Here is a 24,305-nt window from a genome sequence, read left to right as displayed (position 1 = left end):
ATTCAGAGATCCTCACTGAACTTCTGGAGAGAGTTTGCTGCACTGAAAGTAAAGGGGCTGAATAATTTTGCACGCCCAATTTTTCTGTTTTTGATTTGTTAAAAAAGTTTGAAATATCCAATAAATGTCGTTCCACTTCATGATTGTGTCCCACTTGTTGTTGATTCTTCACAAAAAAAATACAGTTTTATATCTTTATGTTTGAAGCCTGAAATGTGGGAAAAGGTCGCAAAGTTCAAGGGGGCCGAATACTTTCGCAAGGCACTGTATCTACTAAGCCAAGTGGCTATATGGAGAGGCAGGACGTCTGAGATGGCGAGATGCTGAGGCTTCGGTTCTCTCCTTGTCTGACTGACTGAATTCCCTGGCTGCTACCGTGATGTTTCCTTCCCTATGAGACCAACAATGCTCCCTCCACTCCAGTCATCCCGACTGCTTCAATTAACCTTTCAGCCATCACTCATTGTACCTTATCTAAATCAACTTTTGTATTTCTTTTTTTCCACTTGTTTTCAGTATATGGGATTCAGCTTTAGCTGTGAATGTGTACAATATTTAAAAAAACTTACTATATGGATTGGAGGATATGATCCAAGCTTCTGGATTATCTATGACTTTCTCTCCTTCAATGGATGGGATGTGAGGAGAGAGGATGAGTGGAATCGAGGAAAGACAATTGCGAAAGAGCCAAGTACCAAGCAGCTACCACAGCTTAAGATGGGTAAACACTACACTAACAGCGCTGAGCCTCTCACAATCAACTCCTGGTGTTTTTTTTGTCTGGCCAACCGTGGTACACACACTAAACGATATGGCACAGACCAGGGTCACACACTACAACATTCTTCACTTGGTCGTGAGGATTCTCGATACCACGCTGTCTCGCGAAAATTATGTGATTAGATTTAACTTGGCAACAATGAGCTGTGGCTCAAAGCAGCCTCAAACGTTTTCCGTCAGACATTCCCGCTTGCCATATGGAGTGGAAATATCTAGCCAACATTTTGAATTGAATAGCATTGCTTGTGAACTTCAGAGCTGTAACGATTTGACACTTTGGCTTTAGTTATAGGCAAATACATACTAGTAGTAGTCATCGCTCCTGCTCGTGAGTCTACACATTCTGGGTGATGCAACGTCATCATCTCACTGGCTTCTTCTCTGGCAACCTCTCATTGGCTATTGCTGACCAGCGTTCTCAAAACGTGTTTTTCCAAATCTCACACTAAAAGAGCATTGCAGATTTTGTGCAGATAAAATCAAATATGTTTGTAAATATCGGGCCATCTGGGACTGCTCAAAGAGAAGATTGGTAGCCCTCAGATTGCGTCTCTGAACCGCTAACATTAAACGAGCGTCGGTGACGGCCGTGTGCCCCAAGTAGGCAATGACATGGGGATTTTGACAGCTAAATTGTAGCCAAAATCGAGAAGTGTACACCTGGCTTTACATATCTGTGCCTACATGCACCTTATTCGGTCACATAAAGAAGCCAAATTACCAATGTAATTACATTGCAATTGAATACATAGCTACAACTTGTTATACAACTGTAATACCTGTTTGTGTCATGTACAATTGCAAGGATTTGTACAATAACTCACAATGGAGACAATTTGCATTCTTAATGCTGAGTGCCAAGCAGAAAGGCATCAGTCCCGTTTTTTGAGTCTTTGGTATGACTCGATCTGGGATCGAACCCTCAACCTTCCCATTTAGGATGGACACCAAGGCAACCGAGTTGGTGTTTACAAATGTAATGCATATAAAAATGTAAATGAGTGCACAAACTACAAATAGGTATACTGTAATGGCAGGACCTAGAAACATGCAAAGTGGGACCCATTTTTCATATCACAGTGAGATGCACATGTCAAACTCATTCCACGGAGGACCGAGTCTCTGCGGGTTTTCGCTCCTCCCTTGTACTTGATTGATGAAATAAGGCCACTAGTTAGTAAGTAACTCCCCTCACCTGGTTGTCTAGGTCTTAATTGAAAGGAAATAATCAAAGTCCAGCTGACACTAGGCCCTCCATGGAATAATTTTGTCACCCCTGATGTAACTGATATAATTTGAATACAAAGAGCCAGACAACAGTGTGGGATCCTGTACATCTTTATTCATCACACAAATTGATATTGTTTGCAACATACTGTATCATGAATGTGCATCAGACAAGCAACTGTTAAATGTTATATAAATTGTTTAATACATTATTTTCAAGCAGTTTCTCTTTAGAGTTGTTGTTAAATATGTTTAATTACATTTTAGCTTGATTATAGTGTTACCATCTACACATAATTTGATCATTGGATCACTTGCTCTCCCTCTCATACAGTATGGTCACGTTTCAGGCTAACTACATTGCAGATATTGCATTGCATCAACCCATGGTCAATCGATTTGAACAGACAGGCATCAGATTGCTCATATGATGTGATATGACAGCTTTGTGAGATTTCGCAGGCGTATGCAACGTAGTCAGCCCGGTATGCAGCCAGTATGCCTTTAGAAAGGCATAGAACACATTATTCAGGCCACTCCAGTGATTAGTCCGAATTGATGGTAAGGCAGTGTGTTTTTTTATTTTATTATTTAACTAGGCAAGTCAGTTAAGAACAAATTCTTATTTACAATGACGGCCTACCCCGGCCAAACCAAGACGACGCTGGGCCAATTGTGCGCCGCCCTATGGGACTCCCAATCATGGCCGGATGTGATGCAGCCTGGATTTGACCCAGGGACTGCAGTGATGCTTCTTGCAATGAGATGCAGTGCCTTAGACCGCTGCGCCACTTGGGAGAAAATGATCCCTGCCGATGGTGAGGTTGCTCATTTAGTCCATGACAGGTTTGACTCAACAGGATTTGAAGAACCTCAGGCCATGCGATCTGTTGGTGCTGACAATGCCGCTGCCAGATTGGTCCATACAAATGATACAGGCAGGGTCCCACTGCTGCTTTACAATACTATGTACACAGTAGCTACGCCCATGTCCAATTAAAATACATAATTGTGTGTTTGTTCACTTAATTTGCATAACCAATCAATCATAAAACATCTTCATAAGGTCAGCAGCAATATGGAAAATAAGAATCACAGTCAAATGTTTCCAAGTTCCATATAACACAAACAAACAAAAGGACAAGGTCCCAGAGTTCTGGAATATCACAAATACGTAACAAATACACCATTTCACTGATCAGGAGTGTGTACGATGAGTGTTAGCACTTGTATGTGTGGTGTGGTGTTTTGTGTGTGTGTGTGTGTGTGTGTGTGTTTTTGTTTACTAATTGCACTTGAGGATGAAGATATGTGTATCACATTGCCGGTCAGATATCTGCAGGTTTTTGGCATATTCTGGATACGTCTGGAACTGTTCACTATACACATAGGACATGAATGCACAGAGAATCTAAAGTTAGAAACATCTTGTCATTGCGATACAGCTTATTGGAATAACAACTCTAAACCAGTAGGTATTAATTCAGAGCATTTTGCCCAATAGAGAAAAAAAAGACCATTGACATTGCCTTCCTAAAAGATATGCAACATTTCAGACTTCACATCACAACTTCCACCATAACTGTGTGCCTCTACATTCTGTGCAAAATAATACCAATTTCCACTCACACACATATCTACTCAACTCTCTTTATGTACAGTTATGGCGTTAGTACCATCAGTTCCCCTACAGGGACTAAGCCATTCCTTAACTTTCCGAGGAAAGACGCAGTACCTCTTCTTCCACCTGTTTCATGTAGTCCTGTAAAGGCCTTCTCAAGGTGACACGGGCACTGTAGGGTTGGTGGGGTGTGGGGACAGGTAAACAAAATGGGAAGACACCATTGCACAAAAGCACCTCACAATGCTCTGTGGCGACCGTTACTTGGGAAACCGACTAAATTGACGACTCGACCGATCGATCTAGTCAAAAGGAGAATGGGTGATGTGGGGGGAGGAGAAGAATAGCTTTTTTCTATTTTGAAGTCTCAGAAGAACTTGTCGTCGATGCGGAAGTGCGGCCGCGTCACGTCATCGGGGTTGATGAACACCGAGATGGACTTTCCAGGGTTCTCTGTCACCAGCTGCTGCAGCTTCTTAGCCAAGCGGTCATCCGGCTGGTGCTCGCCGCCCGCGTCCGACTGTGGTGACGGCAGGTTTGAGGCACTGCCGCGCCAATGCAGTTCCAGGGTCAGTCGGTTGGCCGCCTTGGCGTGCTCAATGGTAGTGCGCAGGTGCTCGGCCGGGTCGGAGCGCACCGAGCTGAGCTTGCGGGCGTGGAGCATGGCCATCTCGTCCGACAGGTGCTCTAGCATGTTGCACTGTGGGATGAAGTAGTTGGGGCACATCTTGTTGACCAGGCAGTTCTGCAGGTCGTCAATGAGGCCTAGCAGGAAGTGGGCTGAAAAGTCTTCCTGGGACAGGTAGGTGGCGGGGAGCCGATCGCAGGCCCACAACATCATGCTGCGCAGGTGGTAGGGGCTGATGGCCTTGGGCCTTGACAGCAGCTTGATAATGATGGCCTTGCACGCCTGGTAGGCCTGCATCAGGCTGGCCGAGATGCACTTCTTGAGCTGCACTTCGCTGCGGGCGAAAGACAGGCGCCACTCATTCTCCTTACGGCCCTTGTGGGAGCAGGCAGGCACCAGGTAGAAGCCGCTGATCACCTCCTCCTCTGTGATCTTGCCGTCCCAGAAGTGGTTCTCCATCAGCCAGCTCTGGGCCACCGCTGGCCATCCCTTGAAGGAGACCACAGGCACGATGTCATAGAGCATGCGGCTGCTGCCCACGCCCAGGATGACGGAGATGATTGTGCCGTTCCGCTCCACCTTCTCCACGCGGGGCATGCCGCGCTGGGGCTTCTTCTGGATCTCCACCAGGACCACGCTGATGGACTCGTAGAACCAGTCAGCCACCAGTGTGGGTGAGAAGAAGTAGTTGGTGGCGCCATTGATGTGGTCTACCACTGTGCAGCAGTCCTTCCACTTGTTGATGGTGCCCTCGTCGAAGAGGCGCAGGCTCAGCCACGAGTGGCACAGGGCTGAGTGGCGCATGTCCAGAGTGACCGGCTGGTTGCGGTCGTGCAGCTTGAGCGCAGGCACGAGGAGGGTAAAGTCCATGTCATAGTCGGTGCCACGGGCGTAAACACTAAGCTCGTCTAGGTCCATGTCGACCACGCCCTCCCGCACACCACCTGACAGCAGCAGGTACTCGTTGGCCACAGGGAGCTTCTGGTCCAGTTTCTGCACCATACCTGATGGGAGAAGAATAAAGGGGGATTAATAGTGGCCTGTGTGGTCCAGCGGTTAGAGTTGGCATGGGTTCGAATCCGGCCCACTGCCCTTAGACTCAACCTCCTCCTACCTTTCCTGTCTTTCCTTGCCTGTCCTATCTGTTCAATAAAATGGGCAAAAATACAAAAGGAGTGAGACTGTCCCACTCCTTAAAAAATAGGGGGATGAATAGACTGCATATAGCTAGCCTATGATTAGGTTTTAACAGTGCAAATTCTCTGTAATAAGGTAGCCTATGCCATTCCAAAGGAATGAGCATTACACCAAGGCCTGTACTCTGGAGTGGGGTCCGTCTTGGTCTGGGGCGGTGTGTCACAGCATCATCAGACTGAGCTTGTTGTCATTGCAGGCAATCTCAACGCTGTGCGTTACAGGGAGACATCCTCCCTCATGTGGTACCCTTCCTGCAGGCTCATACTGACATGACTTTCCAGCATGACAATGCCACCAGCCATACTGCTTGTTCTGTGCGTGATTTCCTGCAAGACAGGAATGTCAGTGTTCTGCCAGCACATCTGGGACCTGTTGGTTTGGAGGTTGAGGGCTAGGGCCATTCCCCCCTTAAATATCTGTGAACTTGCAGGTGCCTTGGTGGAAGAGTGGGGTAACATCTCACAGCAAGAACTGGTAAATCTGGCGCAGTCCATGAGGAGGAGATGCACTGCATTACTTAATGCAGCTGGTGGCCACACCAGATACTTACTGTTACTTTTGATTTTGACCCCCCCTTTGTTCAGGGACACATTATTCAACATCTGTTAGTCACATGTCTGTGGAACTTGTTCAGTTTATGTCTCAGTTGTTGAATCTTGTTATGTTCATACAAATATTTACACATGTTAAGTTTGCTGAAAATAAATGCAGTTGACAGTGAGGACGTTTCTTTTTTGCAGGGTTTAATTCCTTTTCATACATTTTTAATCTGTGAAATCAACATGGTTTAATTGAATCAATTAGTGCAGATTGAGCAGCTTGCTGTGGAACGGGTAAGATAGCTGTTTACATTTTTGATTAGTCAACTAAGTGCAGTCGCGAGATGTGACTGAAATTTCACAGGTGGGGAGAGAGCGGTGGACATGGAGGGGGCTTGGCTTGAGTCATGACATTTGTATTTGTAACTAAACATAACATCATTAACCCGTTCTCAAGATTTTAAAAAAAATAAAGTCAGGTCCCGGAACACTAGAGATCACTTTCGTGCCTGGTTTTGGAGTTGTTCCTCAAAATGTTTTGTTATTTTTCTGTTCTGTTCCCTGAACCGGTTCCAACCCGATACATTTACATTAAATAATATTAACACAGGCTAAATAAATCTCCCCTGTCATAGTCATCCTACCATCCCATAACATTTCAGATGTAAAAAAATAACTTGCCATTATCTTATGCATCGTTGGCCTCTGTGTTCTGTGTGCACTGCACTGGACTGAGCTAGCCTAGCATGCTCCGTTAGCATCGGCTGAGTTTATTTATGTGGACTGCAGTGCTCTGTCTCTTTTTTCTCTCTTCCTCTTCACTGATTCCAGAAAGTGTCTGTTCCCTCTCAGCAGCCATAATCCCCAACATAAGAGACAGGCCCGAGTGGCTCAGCGCTGTGGTCTACTGTCACTGTTTGTTTGAGACACTGTGACTTTGGGACACTAAGCGCAAGAAGCTTAGGTGTGTAGGCCTACAGTGCAAGTGTGTGTGTGTGTGGGCTTGTATTACTGTCTTTGAGGGTACCGGAAATCCCTAAAAGTCCCCACAAGGATAGTAAAACCAGGAAAATTCTCCCTCGTGGAAGTTTAGGGGTTAGCTTTTGGTTTAAAGTTACAATTAGAGTTAGGGTTAAGAGTCCGGGTAAGGATTAGGTTTAGGGATAATAGGATTTTGAATGGAAATAAATGTTAGGTCCTCACAAGGACAGTAAAACATATGCTGTGTGAGAAAGTGAGTGAGTGAGTGAGTGAGTGAGTGAGTGAGTGAGTGAGTGAGACTGTGTGTCAGTCTGCTGCTGTTTTTGTATCTTTTGCTCACATCATCTGAGTGAGTTTTCATGGTATCCAGGTTTCTGCACTGCTGCTGAACCAGTACACCACCACAACAGTTAGCCTAATATGCCAGTCAACTCAAAGTTATTCAAGTTAGTGCAGTGATATTCAAACTTTTTCAGCGGGGACCCTATTTCTTCCTGAAAAAATTTAGATTTTTATATCAACAAAACAAAAAAATCATTACATTTTAATGAAACTAATAAATTAATTTACTAAAATATATATATATATATATATATATATTTCATCTTTCTCAAAAACTTCTGAATATTGTCCCATACAATGATCTGTCATCTTAATTGTTTTATTAAAAAAATGGTGACACCACTGTAGTTCCCCCGAGACCCCAGTAGGGGTCATGACCAGACTTTGAATGCCACTGAGATAGTGGGCACGTTTGAGTGATAAGGCTAAAGCAACCGACTAGACTAAAGCCGAGGAGTGAAGTCAGGGGAGGTTCAACCGTGATAGCCGAACACTGACGTGGTTTTCCAACAGCAAGGCTCAGGTCAACATGGCAGTGTTGACATTGTTTAAAAAAGTTTTTCTTGTTGAAATAAATATGTCACCAACCACCATATCACACACTCACAAATGGAAATATGTGTGTGTTCATTGTACAATGAATTATTGAGAGAGAATCAAATATCACATTAATTTGTATATCCACTGCTATATATGAAATGCGGGAAAGTTGGTTCCTTTTTCAGCCATGTCATAGGGTGGCGTACAATTGGCCCAGCGTCGTCCGGGTTAAGGGAGGGTTTGGCCAGGGGGGCTTTACTTGGCTCATCACGCTCTAGCACCTCCTTGTGGCGGGGCGGGCGACTGCAGGCAGTCGAAAGGTGTTTCCTCCGACACATTGGTGCTGCTGGCTTCCGGGTTAAGAGGGCAGGTATTAAGAAGCGCGGTGTGGCGGGTCATGTTTTGGAGGACACATGACTCGACCTTCGAGCCCATTGAGAAGTTGCAGCGCTGAGACAAGATCGAAATTGGGGAGAACAGGGGGGTTAAAAAATATGACATCTTATTCTGGTCGCAACTGATACCTCTATCTGACCACCTCGTCATAATTCTGACCACTAAATTGTGTTAGGACTCAGCAAATAAATAAAACGTCCCTTTTTCAGGACACTGTCTTTCAAAGATAATTCGTAAAAATCCAAATAACTTCACAGATCTTCATTGTAAAGTGTTTAAACACTGTTTCCCATGCTTGTTCAATGAACCATAAACAATTAATGAACATGCACCTGTGGAACGGTCATTAAGACACTAACAGCTTACAGACGATAGACAATTAAGGTCACAGTTATGAAAACTTAGGACACGAAAGAAGCCTATCTACTGACTCAGGGCTCCTGCTCATCTGCGTGAACATGCCTTAGGCATGCTGCAAGGAGGCATGAGGACTGCAGATGTGGCCAGAGCAATAAATTGCAATGTCCGTACTGTGAGACGCCTAAAACAGAGCAACAGGGAGACAGAACAGACAACTGATTGTCCTCACAGTGGCAGACCACGTATAACAACACCTGCACAGGATAGGTACATCCAAACATCACACCTGCGGGACAGGTACAGGATGGCAACAACAACTGCCCGATTTACACCAGAAATGCACAATCTCTCCATCAGTGCTCAGACTGTCCGCAATAGGCTGAGAGAGGCTGGACTGAGGGCTTGTAGGCCTGTTGTAAGGCAGGTCCTCACCAGACATCACCGACAACAATGTCACCTATGGGCACAAACCCGCCGTCGCTGGACCAGACAGGACTGGCAAAAAGTGCTCTTCACTGACAAGTTGCGGTTTTGTCATCACGCCTGATGGTCGGATTCGAGTTTATCGTCGAATGAATGAGTGTTACACCGAGGCCTGTACTCTGGAGAGGGATCAATTTGGAGGTGGAGGGTCCGTCATGGTCTGGGGCAGTGTGTCACAGCATCATTGGACTGAGCTTGTGTAATGGCTAGCTAGTTAGCGGTGGTGCGCACTAATAGCGTTTCAGTCGGTGACGTCACTTGCTCTGAGACCTTGAAGTAGTTGTTCCCCTTGCTCTACAAGGGCCGCGGCTTTTGTGGCGCGATGGGTAACGATAGATAGCATTAAACTTATCTTATAAAAAACAATCAATCAATCATAATCACTAGTTAACTACACATGGTTGATGATATTACTAGTTTATCTAGCGTGTCCTGCAACATATAATCGATGCGGTGCCCATTCGCAAAAAAGGACTTCGTTGCTCCAATGTGTACCTAACCATAAACATCAATACCCATCTTAAAATCAATACACAGATGTATATATTTTTAAACCTGCGTATTTAACTAAAAGAAATCCAGGTTAGCAGGCAATATTAACCAGGTGAAATTCTCTTGCGTTCATTGCACACAGAGTCAATGTATATGCAATAGTTTGGGCCCCCTAATTTGCCAGAATTTTACATAACTATGACATAACATTGAAGGTTGTGCAATGTAACAGGAATATTTAGACTTATGGAAGCCACCCATTAGATAAAATACGGAACGGTTCCGTACTTCACTGAAAGACGGCATCCCCAGCCGGCATCCCCAGCCGCGCCCTCAGAGCATGCGCAGACCAGCTGGCCGGTGTGTTTACGGACATATTCAATCAATCCCTATACCAGTCTGCTGTTCCCACATGCTTCAAGAGGGCCACCATTGTTCCTGTTCCCAAGAAAGCTAAGGTAACTGAGCTAAACGACTACCGCCCCGTAGCACTCACATCCGTCATCATGAAGTGCTTTGAGAGACTAGTCAAGGACCATATCACCTCCACCCTACCTGACACCCTAGACCCACTCCAATTTGTTTACCGCCCAAATAGGTCCACAGACGATGCAATCTCAACCACACTGCACACTGCCCTAACCCATCTGGACAAGAGGAATACCTATGTGAGAATGCTGTTCATCGACTACAGCTCGGCATTCAACACCATAGTACCCTCCAAGCTCGTCATCAAGCTCGAGACCCTGGGTCTCGACCCCGCCCTGTGCAACTGGGTACTGGACTTCCTGACGGGCCGCCCCCAGGTGGTGAGGGTAGGCAACAACATCTCCTCCCCGCTGATCCTCAACACTGGGGCCCCACAAGGGTGCGTTCTGAGCCCTCTCCTGTACTCCCTGTTCACCCACGACTGCGTGGCCACGCACGCCTCCAACTCAATCATCAAGTTTGCGGACGACACAACAGTGGTAGGCTTGATTACCAACAACGACGAGACGGCCTACAGGGAGGAGGTGAGGGCCCTCGGAGTGTGGTGTCAGGAAAATAACCTCACACTCAACGTCAACAAAACTAAGGAGATGATTGTGGACTTCAGGAAACAGCAGAGGGAACACCCCCCTATCCACATCGATGGAACAGTAGTGGAGAGGGTAGCAAGTTTTAAGTTCCTCGGCATACACATCACAGACAAACTGAATTGGTCCACTCACACAGACAGCATCGTGAAGAAGGCGCAGCAGCGCCTCTTCAACCTCAGGAGGCTGAAGAAATTTGGCTTGTCATCAAAAGCACTCACAAACTTCTACAGATGCACAATCGAGAGCATCCTGGCGGGCTGTATCACCGCCTGGTATGGCAACTGCACCGCCCTCAACCGTAAGGCTCTCCAGAGGGTAGTGAGGTCTGCACAACGCATCACCGGGGGCAAACTACCTGCCCTCCAGGACACCTACACCACCCGATGTCACAGGAAGGCCATAAAGATCATCAAGGACATCAACCACCCGAGCCACTGCCTGTTCACCCCGCTATCATCCAGAAGGCGAGGTCAGTACAGGTGCATCAAAGCTGGGACCGAGAGACTGAAAAACAGCTTCTATCTCAAGGCCATCAGACTGTTAAACAGCCACCACTAACACTGAGTGGCTGCTGCCAACACACTGACACTGACTCAACTCCAGCCACTTTAATAATGGGAATTGATGGGAAATGATGTAAATATATCACTAGCCACTTTAAACAATGCTACCTTATATAATGTTACTTACCCTACATTATTCATCTCATATGCATACGTATATACTGTACTCTATATCATCGACGGTATCCTTATGTAATACATGTATCACTAGCCACTTTATACTATACTATGCCACTTTGTTTACATACTCATCTCATTTGTACATACTGTACTCGATACCATCTACTGTATCTTGCCTATGCTGCTCTGTACCATCACTCATTCATATATCCTTATGTACATATTCTTTATCCCCTTACACTGTGTACAAGACAGTAGTTTTGGAATTGTTAGTTAGATTACTTGTTATTACTGCATTGTCGGAACTAGAAGCACAAGCATTTCGCTACACTCGCATTAACATCTGCTAACCATGTGTATGTGACAAATAAAATTTGATTTGATTTGAAGAATAAAGGTCTTGTTTTCGAGATGAGTTTCCAGATTCGGCCTTATTAATGACATAAGGCTCATATTTCTGTGTGTTATCATGTTATAACTAAGTCTATGATTTGATAGAGCAGTCTGACTGAGAGGTGGTAGGCACCAGCAGGCTCGTAAGCATTCATTCAAACAGCACTTTAGTGCGTTTGCCAGCAGCTGTTTATGACTTCAAGCCTATCAACTCTCGAAAATTAGGCTGGTGAAACCGATGTGAAATGGCTAGCTAGTTAGCGCGCTAATTGCGTTTCAAACGTCACTCGCTGAGACTTGGAGTAGTTGTTCCCCTTGCTCTGCATGGGTAACGCTGCTTCGAGGGTGGCTGTTGTCGTTGTGTTCCTGGTTCAAGCCCAGAGAGGAGCAAGGAGAGGGATGGAAGCTATACTGTTACACTGGCAATACTAAAGTGCCTATAAGAACATCCAATAGTCAAAGGTTAATGAAATACAAATGTTATAGAGAGAAATAGTCCTATAATTCCTATAATAACTACAACCTAAAACTTCTTACCTGGGAATATTGAAGACTCATGTTAAAAGGAACCACCAGCTTTTATATGTTCTCATGTTCTGAGCAAGGAACTTAAACGTTAGCTTTCTTAGATGGCACATATTGCACTTTTAATTTCTTCTCCAACACCTTGTTTTTGTATTATTTAAACCAAATTGAACATGTTTCATTTATTTGAGGCTAAATTGATTTTATTTATGGATTATATTAAGTTAAAATAAGTGTTCATTCAGTATTGTTGTAATTGTCATTATTACAAATACTTAAAAAAAAAGGTAGGGGCGAGGAGAGGGACGGAAGCTATACTGTTACACTTGTTGTCATTGCAGGCAATCTCAACGCTGTGCGTTACCGGGAAGACATCCTCCTCCCTCATGGGGTACCCTTCCTACAGGCTCATCCTGACATGATTCTCCAGCATGACAATGCCACCAGCCTTACTGCTTGTTCTCTGCGTTATTTCCTGCAAGACCGCCAGCGAAGAGCCCTTATCTCAATCCCATTGAGCACAGCTGGGACCTGTTGGATCGGAGAGTGAGGGCTAGGGCCATTCCCCCCAGAAATGTCCGGAAACTTGCAGGTGCCTTGGTGGAAGTGTGGGGTAACATCTCACAGCAAGAACTGGCAAATCTGGTGCAATCTATGAGGAGGAGATGCACTGCAGTACTTAATGCAGCTGGTGGTCACACCAGATACTGACTGTTACATTATTCCATTTTTGTTAGTCACACGTCTGTGGAACTTGTTCAGTTCATGTCTCAGTTGTTGAATCTTGTTATGTTCATACAAATATTTATAAGAGCAGTTGACAGTGAGAAGACGTTTATTTTTTTTGCTTAGTTTATTATGTAGGCTACAGATCATAGTTAAGACCTCATCACAACCTGATAATAACCACCTGACTACAGCTTATTACCTACTGTAAAAAGGATTGCAAAGGATAAAGTTGGATATTGAAAAGCTTGTTTGTTACATTTCTATTCGTTTCCATAGGCACCAATTAAAGTTTCAATCTGCAACATATTCTTACATTTAAAATAGATCAAGCAATGCCAAAAAAACAATCTACATCACAATTCTTTGCACATCTGGACAGTAATTGTTTCATAATTAACCCACAGACATTGCATGCATAGAAAGACTTGGACAGAGTATATAAATGCACATTGGGATTTTTATTAATGCCTAATAAGAGTGGTGTAATCGGATAGATCCTCATCGAGGACCGCAGAGCAGAGAAGGCGATCTGGAGCATAGTGGCCTTCTTGAATAGTGGTGTGATGGGTCAGATCTGCAGTGAAGAGAATAAGAGACTTACAACTTTATCAATTTGAGATTTTAAAAGAAAACTAGAAAAAGGATTTTCCTGAAAAAAACTTTGTGTACTCAGCTGGCTAAAAGTATTTCTGTGGTACTTGTTGAAGAAGTCTGTTACAGTTATAGCTTAGAGAGGTCTTCAAAAAAGAGCAACTTGCTCATATACATACTTTGCATCCTCCTCCACCACAGCGGTCTGGGACATATTTTAGGATTTTACAGCGGGCCCATAACACATCAACCACCTGAGTTTCCAGGCTTTTCATGACTCTTACTGTAAGCAACACATACAGCAACACCGTCATTAGCTAAACAGATTTCAAAATGTCATAATGTTAGCTAGCTGCAGGAGATAAAAATGTTAACTTACCATGTCCATGGATGATTAGCTAGAGAGCTAATGTTAGCTAGCTAAAATTAGCCAGCTAGCAAAATTTCTCATGAAGATCTTCTCCCCAACAAACCGCCGCCTTACTTACAAAAGTAAAACAACAATGCAGGAGAATGTTATCAAAGTTTTTTGTGCATATTTCGAAGCTGTCATTGTTTTCCAGCTGTGTTGTGTTGTGTAACCTACCAGGCACTCTGTCCCAATGATGCTTGAGCAATGCGCTTATTGCTCAAGCTGCCTGCACCGCGCATGGAGATATATTGCTGCTAGCACCGATTCCAATCCAAATTTTAGTTGGAACAGATATGCCTACCTCCTCATTTAGCTACTGACAATGCTAATAACAATGCGTGCAGTAATTTGAATTGCTCAAAAGCTTTAAGAGACAATATAATTGTCAAGGTCAAATTCAGGTGCAATAATGTTTGACTATTTGACTATTTAAATAAATGGAATAAATATAGGGGTTTGTAAATCCTGGTGGATTGTAGTAGGATATTGAAATAAAATACATAGGCCTAGATCTTATCTGTCAGAAAGATATCAGTTTGTCTCTGTGAATGGTTTGTCCTCTGACAAATCAACTGTAAATTTCGGTGTTCCTCAAGGTTCCGTTTTAGGACCACTGTTGTTTTCACTATATATTTTACCTCTTGGGGATGTTATTCGAAAACATAATGTTAACTTTCACTGCTATGCGGATGACACACAGCTGTACATTTCAATGAAAAATGGTAAAGCCCCAAAATTGCCCCTGCTAGAAGCATGTGTTTCAGACATAAGGAAGTGGATGGCTGCAAACTTTCTACTTTTAAACTCGGACAAAACAGAGATGCTTGTTCTAGGTCCCAAGAAACAAAGAGATGTTCTGTTGAATCTGACGATTAATCTTAATGGTTGTACAGTCGTCTCAAATAAAACTGTGAAGGACCTCGGCATTACTCTGGACCCTGATCTCTCTTTTGAAGAACATATCAAGACCATTTCAAGGACAGCTTTTTTCCATCTACGTAACATTGCAAAATTCAGAAACTTTCTGTCCAAAAATGATGCAGAAAAATGTATCCATGCTTTTGTTATTTCTAGGTTAGACTACTGCAATGCTCTACTTTCCGGCTACCCGGATAAAGCACTAAATAAACTTCAGTTAGTGCTAAATACGGCTGCTAGAATCCTGACTAGAACCAAAAAAATATATCATATTACTCCAGTGCTAGCCTCCCTACACTGGCTTCCTGTCAAAGCAAGGGCTGATTACAAGGTTTTACTGCTAACCTACAAAGCATTACATGGGCTTGCTCTTACATATCTCTCTGATTTGGTCCTGCCGTACATACCTACACGTACGCTAAGGTCACAAGACGCAGGCCTCCTAATTGTCCCTAGAATTTCTAAGCAAACAGCTGGAGGCAGGGCTTTCTCCTATAGAGCTCCATTTTTATGGAACGGTCTGCCTACCCATGTCATAGACGCAAACTCGGTCTCAACCTTTAAGTCTTTACTGAAGAGTCATCTCTTCAGTGGGTCATATGATTGAGTGTAGTCTGGCCCAGGAGTGGGAAGGTGAACGGAAAGGCTCTGGAGCAACGAACCGCCCTTGCTGTCTCTGCCTGGCCGGTTCCCCTCTTTCCACTGGGATTCTCTGCCTCTAACCCTATTACAGGGGCTGAGTCACTGGCTTACTGGGGCTCTCTCATGCCGTCCCTGGAAGGGGTGCGTCACCTGAGTGGGTTGATTCACTGATGTGGTCATCCTGTCTGGGTTGGCGCCCCCCCCTTGGGTTGTGCCATGGTGGAGATCTTTGTGGGCTATACTCAGCCTTGTCTCAGGATGGTAAGTTGGTGGTTGAAGATATCCCTCTAGTGGTGTGGGGGCTGTGCTTTGGCAAAGTGGGTGGGGTTATATCCTTCCTGTTTGGCCCTGTCCGGGGGTGTCCTCGGATGGGGCCACAGTGTCTCCTGACCCCTCCTGTCTCAGCCTCCAGTATTTATGCTGCAGTAGTTTATTTTGTCGGGGGGCTAGGGTCAGTTTGTTATATCTGGAGTACTTCTCCTGTCCTAATCGGTGTCCTGTGTGAATCTAAGTGTGCGTCCTCTAATTCTCTCCTTCTCTCTTTCTTTCTCTCTCTCGGAGGACCTGAGCCCTAGGACCATGCCCCAGGACTACCTGACATGATGACTACTTGCTGTCCCCAGTCCACCTGGCCGTGCTGCTGCTCCAGTTTCAACTGTTCTTCCTTATTATTATTCGACCATGCTGGTCATTTATGAACATTTGAACATCTTGGCCATGTTCTGTTATAATCTCCACCTGGCACAGCCAGAAGAGGACTGGCCACCCCACATAGCCTGGTTCCTCTCTAGGTTTCTTCCTAGGTTTTGGCCTTTCTAGGGAGTTTTTCCTAGCCACCGTGCTTCTACACCTGCATTGCTTGCTGTTTGGGGTTCTAGGCTGGGTTTCTGTACAGCACTTTGAGATATCAGCTGATGTACGAAGGGCTATATAAATACATTTTATTTGATTTACGTGTTTTTTTGTTAAATTCTGAACAAATCTAAATTGCATTCAGTGGAACAGAAGAAAATGCACAGCACAATAAACAAACAGTTACCATTAAAAGACACACAGCAAGCTACCAGATATTATTCATTTAAAAAACATTATTTCATTGTACTGAAGTTTTACTGTATTTTAACGGCAGTACATTTTGTAAAGGTAGGCATATACTATATTATAGTGCATGTTTATCTTGCATGCTGGTAGCCTAGAACAAATATTATGGAAGTGAATGTGCACTTTTCAATTCGGTGGACTGCAACTACGAAAAGCATTACCATAGCCTGTACTAAAATCAAAAACATTTAAAAAGCATAGATCCTCTAAATTAGGAACCATCTCTGATAGCTATAGGGCCGCAGAGACTGTCACACATTTTAGCTTGCTAATGACCTAGCAAATTCGATGCCTTGGAGGTGAAATATAAAACATTTTTTAACTGGTATTTCATCACCTGCCGGATAAAACGTAAAATGGCCCTACTCCTGAAAAAGTTAATCGGACCGGACAAACTGAAGAGGACTCGGCCCGAGTACCATTAGCCTTGGCCCAAGGTAATATGATTATACCGGACTCGGGAAGAGCTCCGCCCGCATGAAGCTCCCTGAGTCCGAGTCTCAAACGGAATAGGCCCAGCTTCTTGACTGGGTCCATGAGAACCTAACCCGCTTTGGTGAACTCTGCCAGCTGTTATTTGCCAACTGTTCTAAACGGAATCATGCAAACCCTTCTGAAAAAGAACATTACTCCAATTTGTATAATTGTAATGGTTCCAGTGTCATATATTCAATGGGTGCATGGCCCACAAACACTATGCACATGTTTATTAATTGAGTAGCATTTAGATAACTGGTCAGTAGGTCGATCAGATGAATACATATTTTTCATCATGAAAAAAACGTATTTTGGATTAAATCTGGTTGTTATATGGGTATAAAACCTCCCGACCAGATTTCCACCACGCCGTATGCCCTCGAGCATTAGCAATCACAGACAGTTTGCGGGCAGTGCAGCCCTATGAATGATGTAAGGCTAAAATAATGAATTATTATATTGTTCAATTTATATAGGACTGGACAATGATGGGTCAGAGATTAGATAGATATTCGGGATTTATAGTCAGCCTCTTGATTTGATCTCTTGATCTACACTGATAGATTTGAAACAGCACACTTGCTTTTATTATTGCATCCATTCACCACTGATCAAACTAGCGGACTGTAGTTGTTACTGAGAATTGTCAAAAATACGTTTCGCATAATACATTTTTAAAAATCTGCCTCATTCTAGTAAAATGTCAGCTAAACAGACGTGATTTTCCCACCCACAATTTCTTACCGAGCATGGAGAAAATGAAATCCTTGGCGGTGTGAATCTCGAGCGCTCGCTGGTCGTCATATTCTCGCTGATCGTGTTTACTAAATTCCAGAATCAATCGGTTCAAATCCTCGATTCTGGCACCGGACCTGAAATCGAGCTCGGGGTAGCTTGGGATGATCTTGTTGTTATTGTTCGTGGAGCTGGGAGTCGCAGTGGGGCTGTTTCCCAAGCTATTTACGGACCCAGCCCGGCTGGTTAGCGCAGGGGCCGCCATGTTTGCAAGATATAAAAAACAACAGCAATGTGAACGCAGGCGTCCCAAGGCCCCACACTGGCTACCTCGGCTTCAGTTCAGAACATCGGCCGCTGCTTGCACCAAACAAATCGGAGTTCCTTTAAATTTTATGCGGGGTGTGCAAAGTGCTCTCATCGGCGTGGCTGTAGTTCAATGACTGTTGGGGGTGGCTGTCGAATCGTAGGCAAAGTAATTGTCATGGCTAATGTGAGAGTGATGAAGTCAAGTCGATGATGGTGCTGATGATGACGCTAGCCGAATCAGCTCCTCCAGAGCGACGAAGGAATTGCACTGGCACACGTATGTAGCTGATACGTTGCCCAGCCTATTATCTGACATCTGTTTGGAAGACCTTCTTTAAAGTTTTATGGCAGACTACACCTATTGGTGTATTGCCGCCAACTACTACACGGGGTATTGAAACAAAACCAAAATACTATTCCATTGATGGTTGTTTGAATACATAACTACCCACTCCTTCAGTCACATTCAAATAACGTCCTTACACAGGCTCAGGTACCCGTGAGGAAGGAGCATTAATCGAAAGGATTCCTTGTAACGCTCAGCCGCACTCACAATGATGCCTACTTTCTCCGATTTCCTTCCCTTTTGTGCTGTGCAGTTCATAACCAAATTAAAAGTCCAGGTTCTTAACATGCAACATGTCACCGAGGTAAAGACCGTTTGAAGTTGGATATTCGCGCAATAGCTTTCAAATCACTTGAGCCACAGACTCCAAATAAGTGTCATGATGTTGGAAAAATTGCACACAACATTGCACAGGTCTTATTTTCGAGATTTGGACATTAATTCGCTTTCCAAAGCTAATAAACATGTGGAAATGTGAGCAGCATTTTGTATTCCTAGTTGAATTAGTTAGGGAGCATAAACAAAATACAAACTTTTTTACATTCGAATTTCTATAGCTCCTTGGTCATGTGACCTAATGACTTCAAAGAAGGTTCAGAATGTCCACTGACTACCCTTCTATATTGCACACCCTTTTGTTTGTCCATTTTAATCTCACATGATTTTACATTAATATTTCTAATTTTAAAATTTCTATAGCTCCTTGGTCATGTGACCTAATAACTTCAAACAAGGTTCAGAATGTACACTCAGTGAGCCTACACATTGCAAACCCTTTAGTTTGTCCATTTTCATCTCACACGTTTTTACATTAATTTGTCAAAATGTAGAATTTCAATAGCTCCTTGGTCATGTGACCTAGTGACTTCAAACAAGGTTCAGAATGTCCACTGACTACCCTTCTATATTGCACACCCTTTAGTTTGTCCATTTTCATCTCACATGTTTTTACATTAATTTTTCAAAATGTAGAATTTCAATAGCTCCTTGGTCATGTGACCTAGTGATTTCAAAGAAGGTTCAGAATGTCCACTCACTGGGCCTATACATTGCACACCCTTTAGTTTGTCCATTTTCATCTCACATGATTTTACATTCATTTTTTTAAATCTAGAATTTCAATAGCTCCTTGGTCATATGACCTAGTGACCTCAAACAAGGTTCAGAATGTCCACTGACAATGCCTTCATATCTCACTCTGATGTTTGTCTACATTCCTCTCGTGCTATTAGACTTAAATCTGTAAGCTTTACAGGCCATCTACACCAAAAAATAAAATAGAGTTTTTGACCTAATTGTCACATAACAGCTAACCATTCATTATTGAAAATATAACTATCAAACCTGCATTACAAAGACCCCGCAGATGAAGGTGTCCTGCTATATGGTGTGAGTTATTTCCCCTCCTTTCCGCTTTATGTCCACCCAGTCATCTTTTCCTTGGCACGATCTTCTCATTTTGAAGTACTCTGTTTTTATGTAAACATAATGGAATTCTGATTAGTAATAGGCAAATGAATACGCAGGACAAATTTGTATGCTGTTATCCTTATCACTATAATCTAGTAGTAATTTAGTAGTAGAGGTAATTTCCTTTATGCCCCATTCTACACACAGCCTAAATTATAGGCACTGAACCATTTACAGTATAAAAGTAGCATATAGGATCCAACCCTATCACAGAGTGAATAAATGTAGAGCGTTTGTAGAGTTTAAGAAAAAATATTAAGTGACAGTTTCATTAGTACGTGCTTAAAGAAAGTCATATCACAAAGATCACAGATGACAGTGCCCACTAAATCTATGACAATAGAGAATGAATTGTAAGCACCAAAGTGTGTTTGTCAAAATAATATCTGAAAATGTCAGTTGTTGAACATAATACTTCTATTTGCAATAGCAATTTATGATATACTGTATGCAGTTGAGGAATATTCCATGTACCAACACAACATGAAGGACGGACATAAGACATTCCCACCTATAGTATTTTTTTAAAGATGTAAAAAATTATTTCACCTTTATTTAACCAGGTAAGCCATTTGACAACAAGTTCTCATTTACAACTGCGACCTGGCCAAGATAAAGCAAAGCAGTGTGACACAAACAACAACACAGAGTTACACATGGAATAAACAAACGTACAGTCAATAACACAATAGAAAAGTCTATATGCAGTGTGTGCAAATGAAATAAGATTAGGGAGGTAAGGCAATAAATAGGCCGTAGTGGAGAAATAATTACAATTTCACAAATAAACACTGGAGTGATAGATGTGCAGAATATTAATGTGCAAGTAGAGATACTGTGGTGCAAAGGAGAAAAAAATGTATATGAATAAAATAAATAACAATATGGGGATGAGGTAGTTGGATAGGCTATTTACAGATGGGCTGTGTACAGGTGCAATGATCTGTAAGCTGCTCTGATAGCTGATTCTTATTAAAGATAGTGAGGGAGTTATGAGTCTCCCGCTTCAGTGATTTTTGCAATTCGTTCCAGTCATTGGCAGCAGAGAACTGGAAGGAATGGCGGCCAAAGGAGGAATTGGCTTTGGGGGTGACCAGTGAAATATACCTGCTGGAGCGCGTGCTATGGGTGGGTGCTGCTATGGTGACCAGTGAGCTGAGATAAGGCCTAGTAAGGATTTATAGATGACCTGGAGCAAGTGGGATTGGCGACGAATATGAAGCGAGGGCCAGCCAACGAGAGCATACAGGTTGCAGTGGTGGGTAGTATATGGGGCTTTGGTGACAAAACGGATGGCACTGTGATAGACTACATCCAATTTGCTGAGTAGAGTGTTGGAGGCTATTTTGTAAATTACATCGCAGAAGTCAAAGATTGGTAGGATAGTCAGTTTTACGAGGGTATGTTTGGCAGCATGAGTGAAGAATGCTTTGTGAAGTAGGATGCCGATTCTAGATTTCATTTTGGGTTGGAGATGTTTAATGTGAGTCTGGAAGGAGAGTTTACAGTCTAGCCAGACACCTAGGTATTTGTAGATGTCCACATATTCTAAGTCAGAACCGTCCAGAGCAGTGATGCTAGGCGGGCGGGCAGGTGCGAGCAGCGATCGGTTGAAGAGCATGCATTTAGTTTTACTTGCATTTAAGAGCAGCTGGAGGCCACGGAAGGAGAGTTGTATGGCATTGAAGCTCGTCTGGAGGTTAGTTAACACAGTGTCCAAAGAAGGGCCAGAAGTCGTCTGCATAGAAGTGGATCAGCGAATCACCAGCAGCACGAGCGACATCATTGATAGTTGGTGAACCAGGCGAGGCGGTCATTTGAGAAACCAAGGCTATTGAGTCTGCCAATAAGAATGCGGTGATTGACAGAGTCAAAAGCCTTGGTCAAGTCGATGAAGACGGCTGCACAGTACTGTATTTTGTCGATTGCGGTTATGATATTGTTTCGGACCTTGAGCGTGGCTGATGTGCACCCATGACCAGCTTGGAAACCAGATTACATAGTGGAGAAGGTACGGTGGGATTCGAAATGGTCGGTGATCTGTTTGTTAACTTGGCTTTCGAAGATTTTAGAAAGGCAGGGCAGGATGGATATAGGTCTATTACAGTTTGGGTCTAGAGTATCTCCCCCTTTGAAGAGGGGGACGACCGCGGCAGCTTTCCAATCTTTGGGGATCTCAGACGATATGAAAGAGAGGCTGAATAGGCTAGTAATAGGGGTTGCAACAATTTCGGCGGATAATTTAAAAAAGAGAGGGTCCAGATTGTCTAGCCCGGCTGATTTGTAGGGGTCCAGATTTTGCAGCTCTTTCAGAACATCAGCTATCTGGATTTGGGTGAAGGAGATATGGGGGGGGGGGGGGGGGCTTGGGCAAGTTTCTGCAGGGGGTGCAGAGCTGTTGGCCGGGGTAGGGGTAGCCAGATGGAAAGCATGGCCAGCCGTAGAAAAATGCCTTTTGAAATGATCGCTTATCGTAGATTTATCGGTGGTGACAGTGTTTCCTAGTCTCATTGCAGTGGGCAGCTGGGAGGAGGTGCTCTTATTCTCCATGGACTTTACAGTGTCCCAAATTTTTGGGGAATTAGTGCTACAGGCTGCCAATTTCTGTTTGAAAAAGATAGCCTTAGTTTTCCTAACTGACTGTGTATATTGGTTCCTGACTTTCCTGAAAAGTTGCATATCGCGGGGGCTATTCGATGCTAATGCAGTATGTCACAGGATGTTTTTGTGTTGGTCAAGGGCAGTCAAGTTTGGGCTTTATCTGTTCTTAGTTCTACATTTTTTAATGAGGCATGCGTATTTAAAATGGTGAGGAAAGCACTTTTAAAGAGCAACCAGGCATCCTCTACTGAAGGGATGAGGTCAATATCCTTCCAGGATACCTGGGCCAGGTCGATTAGAAAGGCCTGCTAGCTGAAGTGTTTAAAGGAGCGTTTGACAGTGATGAGGGGTGGTCATTTGACAACGAACTCATTACGGATGCAGGCAATGAGGCAGTGGTCGCTGAGATCCTGGTTGAAGACAGCAGAGGTGTATTTAGAGGGAAAGTTGGTCAGGATGATATCTATGAGGGTGCCCATGGTTACGGATTTAGGGTTGTACCTGGTAGGTTCCATGATCATTTGTGTGAGATTGAGGGCATCTAGTTTAGATTGTAGGACGGGGTGTTAAGCATATCCCAGTTTAGGTCACCTAACAGTACGAGATCTGAAGATAGATGGGGGGCAATCAATTCACATATGGTGTCCAGGGCACAGCTGGGGGCTGAGGGTGGTCCATAACAAGTGGAAGAGGTGAGAGACTTATTTCTGGAAAGGTGGATTTTTAAAAGTAGAAGCTCAAATTGTTTGGGCACAGACCTGGATTGTATGACAGAACTCTGCAGGCTATCTCTGCAGTAGATTGCAACTCCGCCCCCTTTGGCAGTTCTTTGGTGTTAAACAATGGGGGCAAGAAATGTGAATTGTTTCGCTCTCAAGAAAAGGGTGCCATTGAAAGGAGTGATTTCTGGGGTAGCAGTAAATGTAAAAGTTGACCAACTGAAGGGGAGGATTCCCAGTGTTTGTGATGCTCGTCGTTTGGTGCGACACAGACGGGGTGGCGAGAGTGGTGACACAGAAGAGTCATCGTCTGTTCTTTTGAGTTTTGATGTTGTGTCTGTCCGACAAAGTGGTTAGGATACATAAGTTATCCTGTACAAACTTTTGTATCGAATACATTACGCTGTTACAGGTGTCAAGCTTATAGGCATGTGGCAGCAGTGTGTAGGAGGGAGGTTCCTAGGTGTGTGAAGAAGGGCATGAGACAAAGGAATTAGTAGCATTGGGGAAAGTAGTGGTGTTAATTGTTGGGGTGCCCATGGGGCTGGGGAAATGTCCAGTGTGAGAGGGGCAGGTTGAGCTTTCCAGGGTTAGAGTAGTGCATAAGTTGTCATATGCTGAGGCAACGAAGAAAGAGAGGAGTGGTGTGAGTAGTAAACAAACAAGTGATATATGTTTCAGTAAGATTGGATTTTTAGCATTTATAGCAATGGTTATCAACTGTACCGCAGGGATGGAATGTAAGTCACAAAAAATTGAGGTTTTGGTGGCAGCTGCAGAGAAGTTTTGGGGTGTGTGAGACTTGACATCAGAAGAGTTACAGGGTGTGTTAAGTGGTGATGTCCCATCCTTTCAGGTTGTTGGCATGAGGTAGGATTACATTTATTTAAATAGTGAAGTAGGGTGGTGTTAATATATATATATATATATATATATATATACATACATTTTTGTGAGTGTAGCGTTAGATGGTAGGGTATTTGTTTATT

General features: G+C 43.7%; 1 protein-coding gene across 1 annotated transcript; it reads right to left on the bottom strand.

The window, feature by feature from the left end:
* Positions 1–2,102: 2,102 nt before the first annotated feature.
* On the bottom strand, positions 2,103–18,886 carry LOC110490050 (protein MB21D2). The gene is made up of 2 exons (XM_021563172.2): positions 17,881–18,886; positions 2,103–5,260 (listed from the first exon to the last, which is right to left on the bottom strand). Exons 1-2 carry the CDS (start codon positions 18,134–18,136, stop codon positions 3,996–3,998), a joined length of 1,521 nt encoding a protein of 506 aa, XP_021418847.1. The 5' UTR covers positions 18,137–18,886; the 3' UTR covers positions 2,103–3,995.
* Between the last annotated feature and the right edge of the window lie 5,419 nt (positions 18,887–24,305).

The sequence above is a fragment of the Oncorhynchus mykiss genome, chromosome 15, assembly GCF_013265735.2.
Source record: "Oncorhynchus mykiss isolate Arlee chromosome 15, USDA_OmykA_1.1, whole genome shotgun sequence".
NCBI classification, from domain to species: Eukaryota; Metazoa; Chordata; class Actinopteri; order Salmoniformes; family Salmonidae; genus Oncorhynchus; species Oncorhynchus mykiss.
This window is presented reverse-complemented; position numbering and strand designations above follow the sequence as displayed.

What these genes read in the sequence shown, in the direction of transcription:
- LOC110490050 (XM_021563172.2), bottom strand. Translation starts at nt 18,136, where the DNA reads ATGGCGGCCCCTGCGCTAACCAGCCGGGCTGGGTCCGTAAATAGCTTG. An exon ending in TTTCATTTTCTCCATGCTCG is followed by an intron (nt 5,261 to 17,880) that starts GTAAGAAATTGT and finishes TTCTCCCATCAG; the next exon opens with GTATGGTGCAGAAACTGGAC.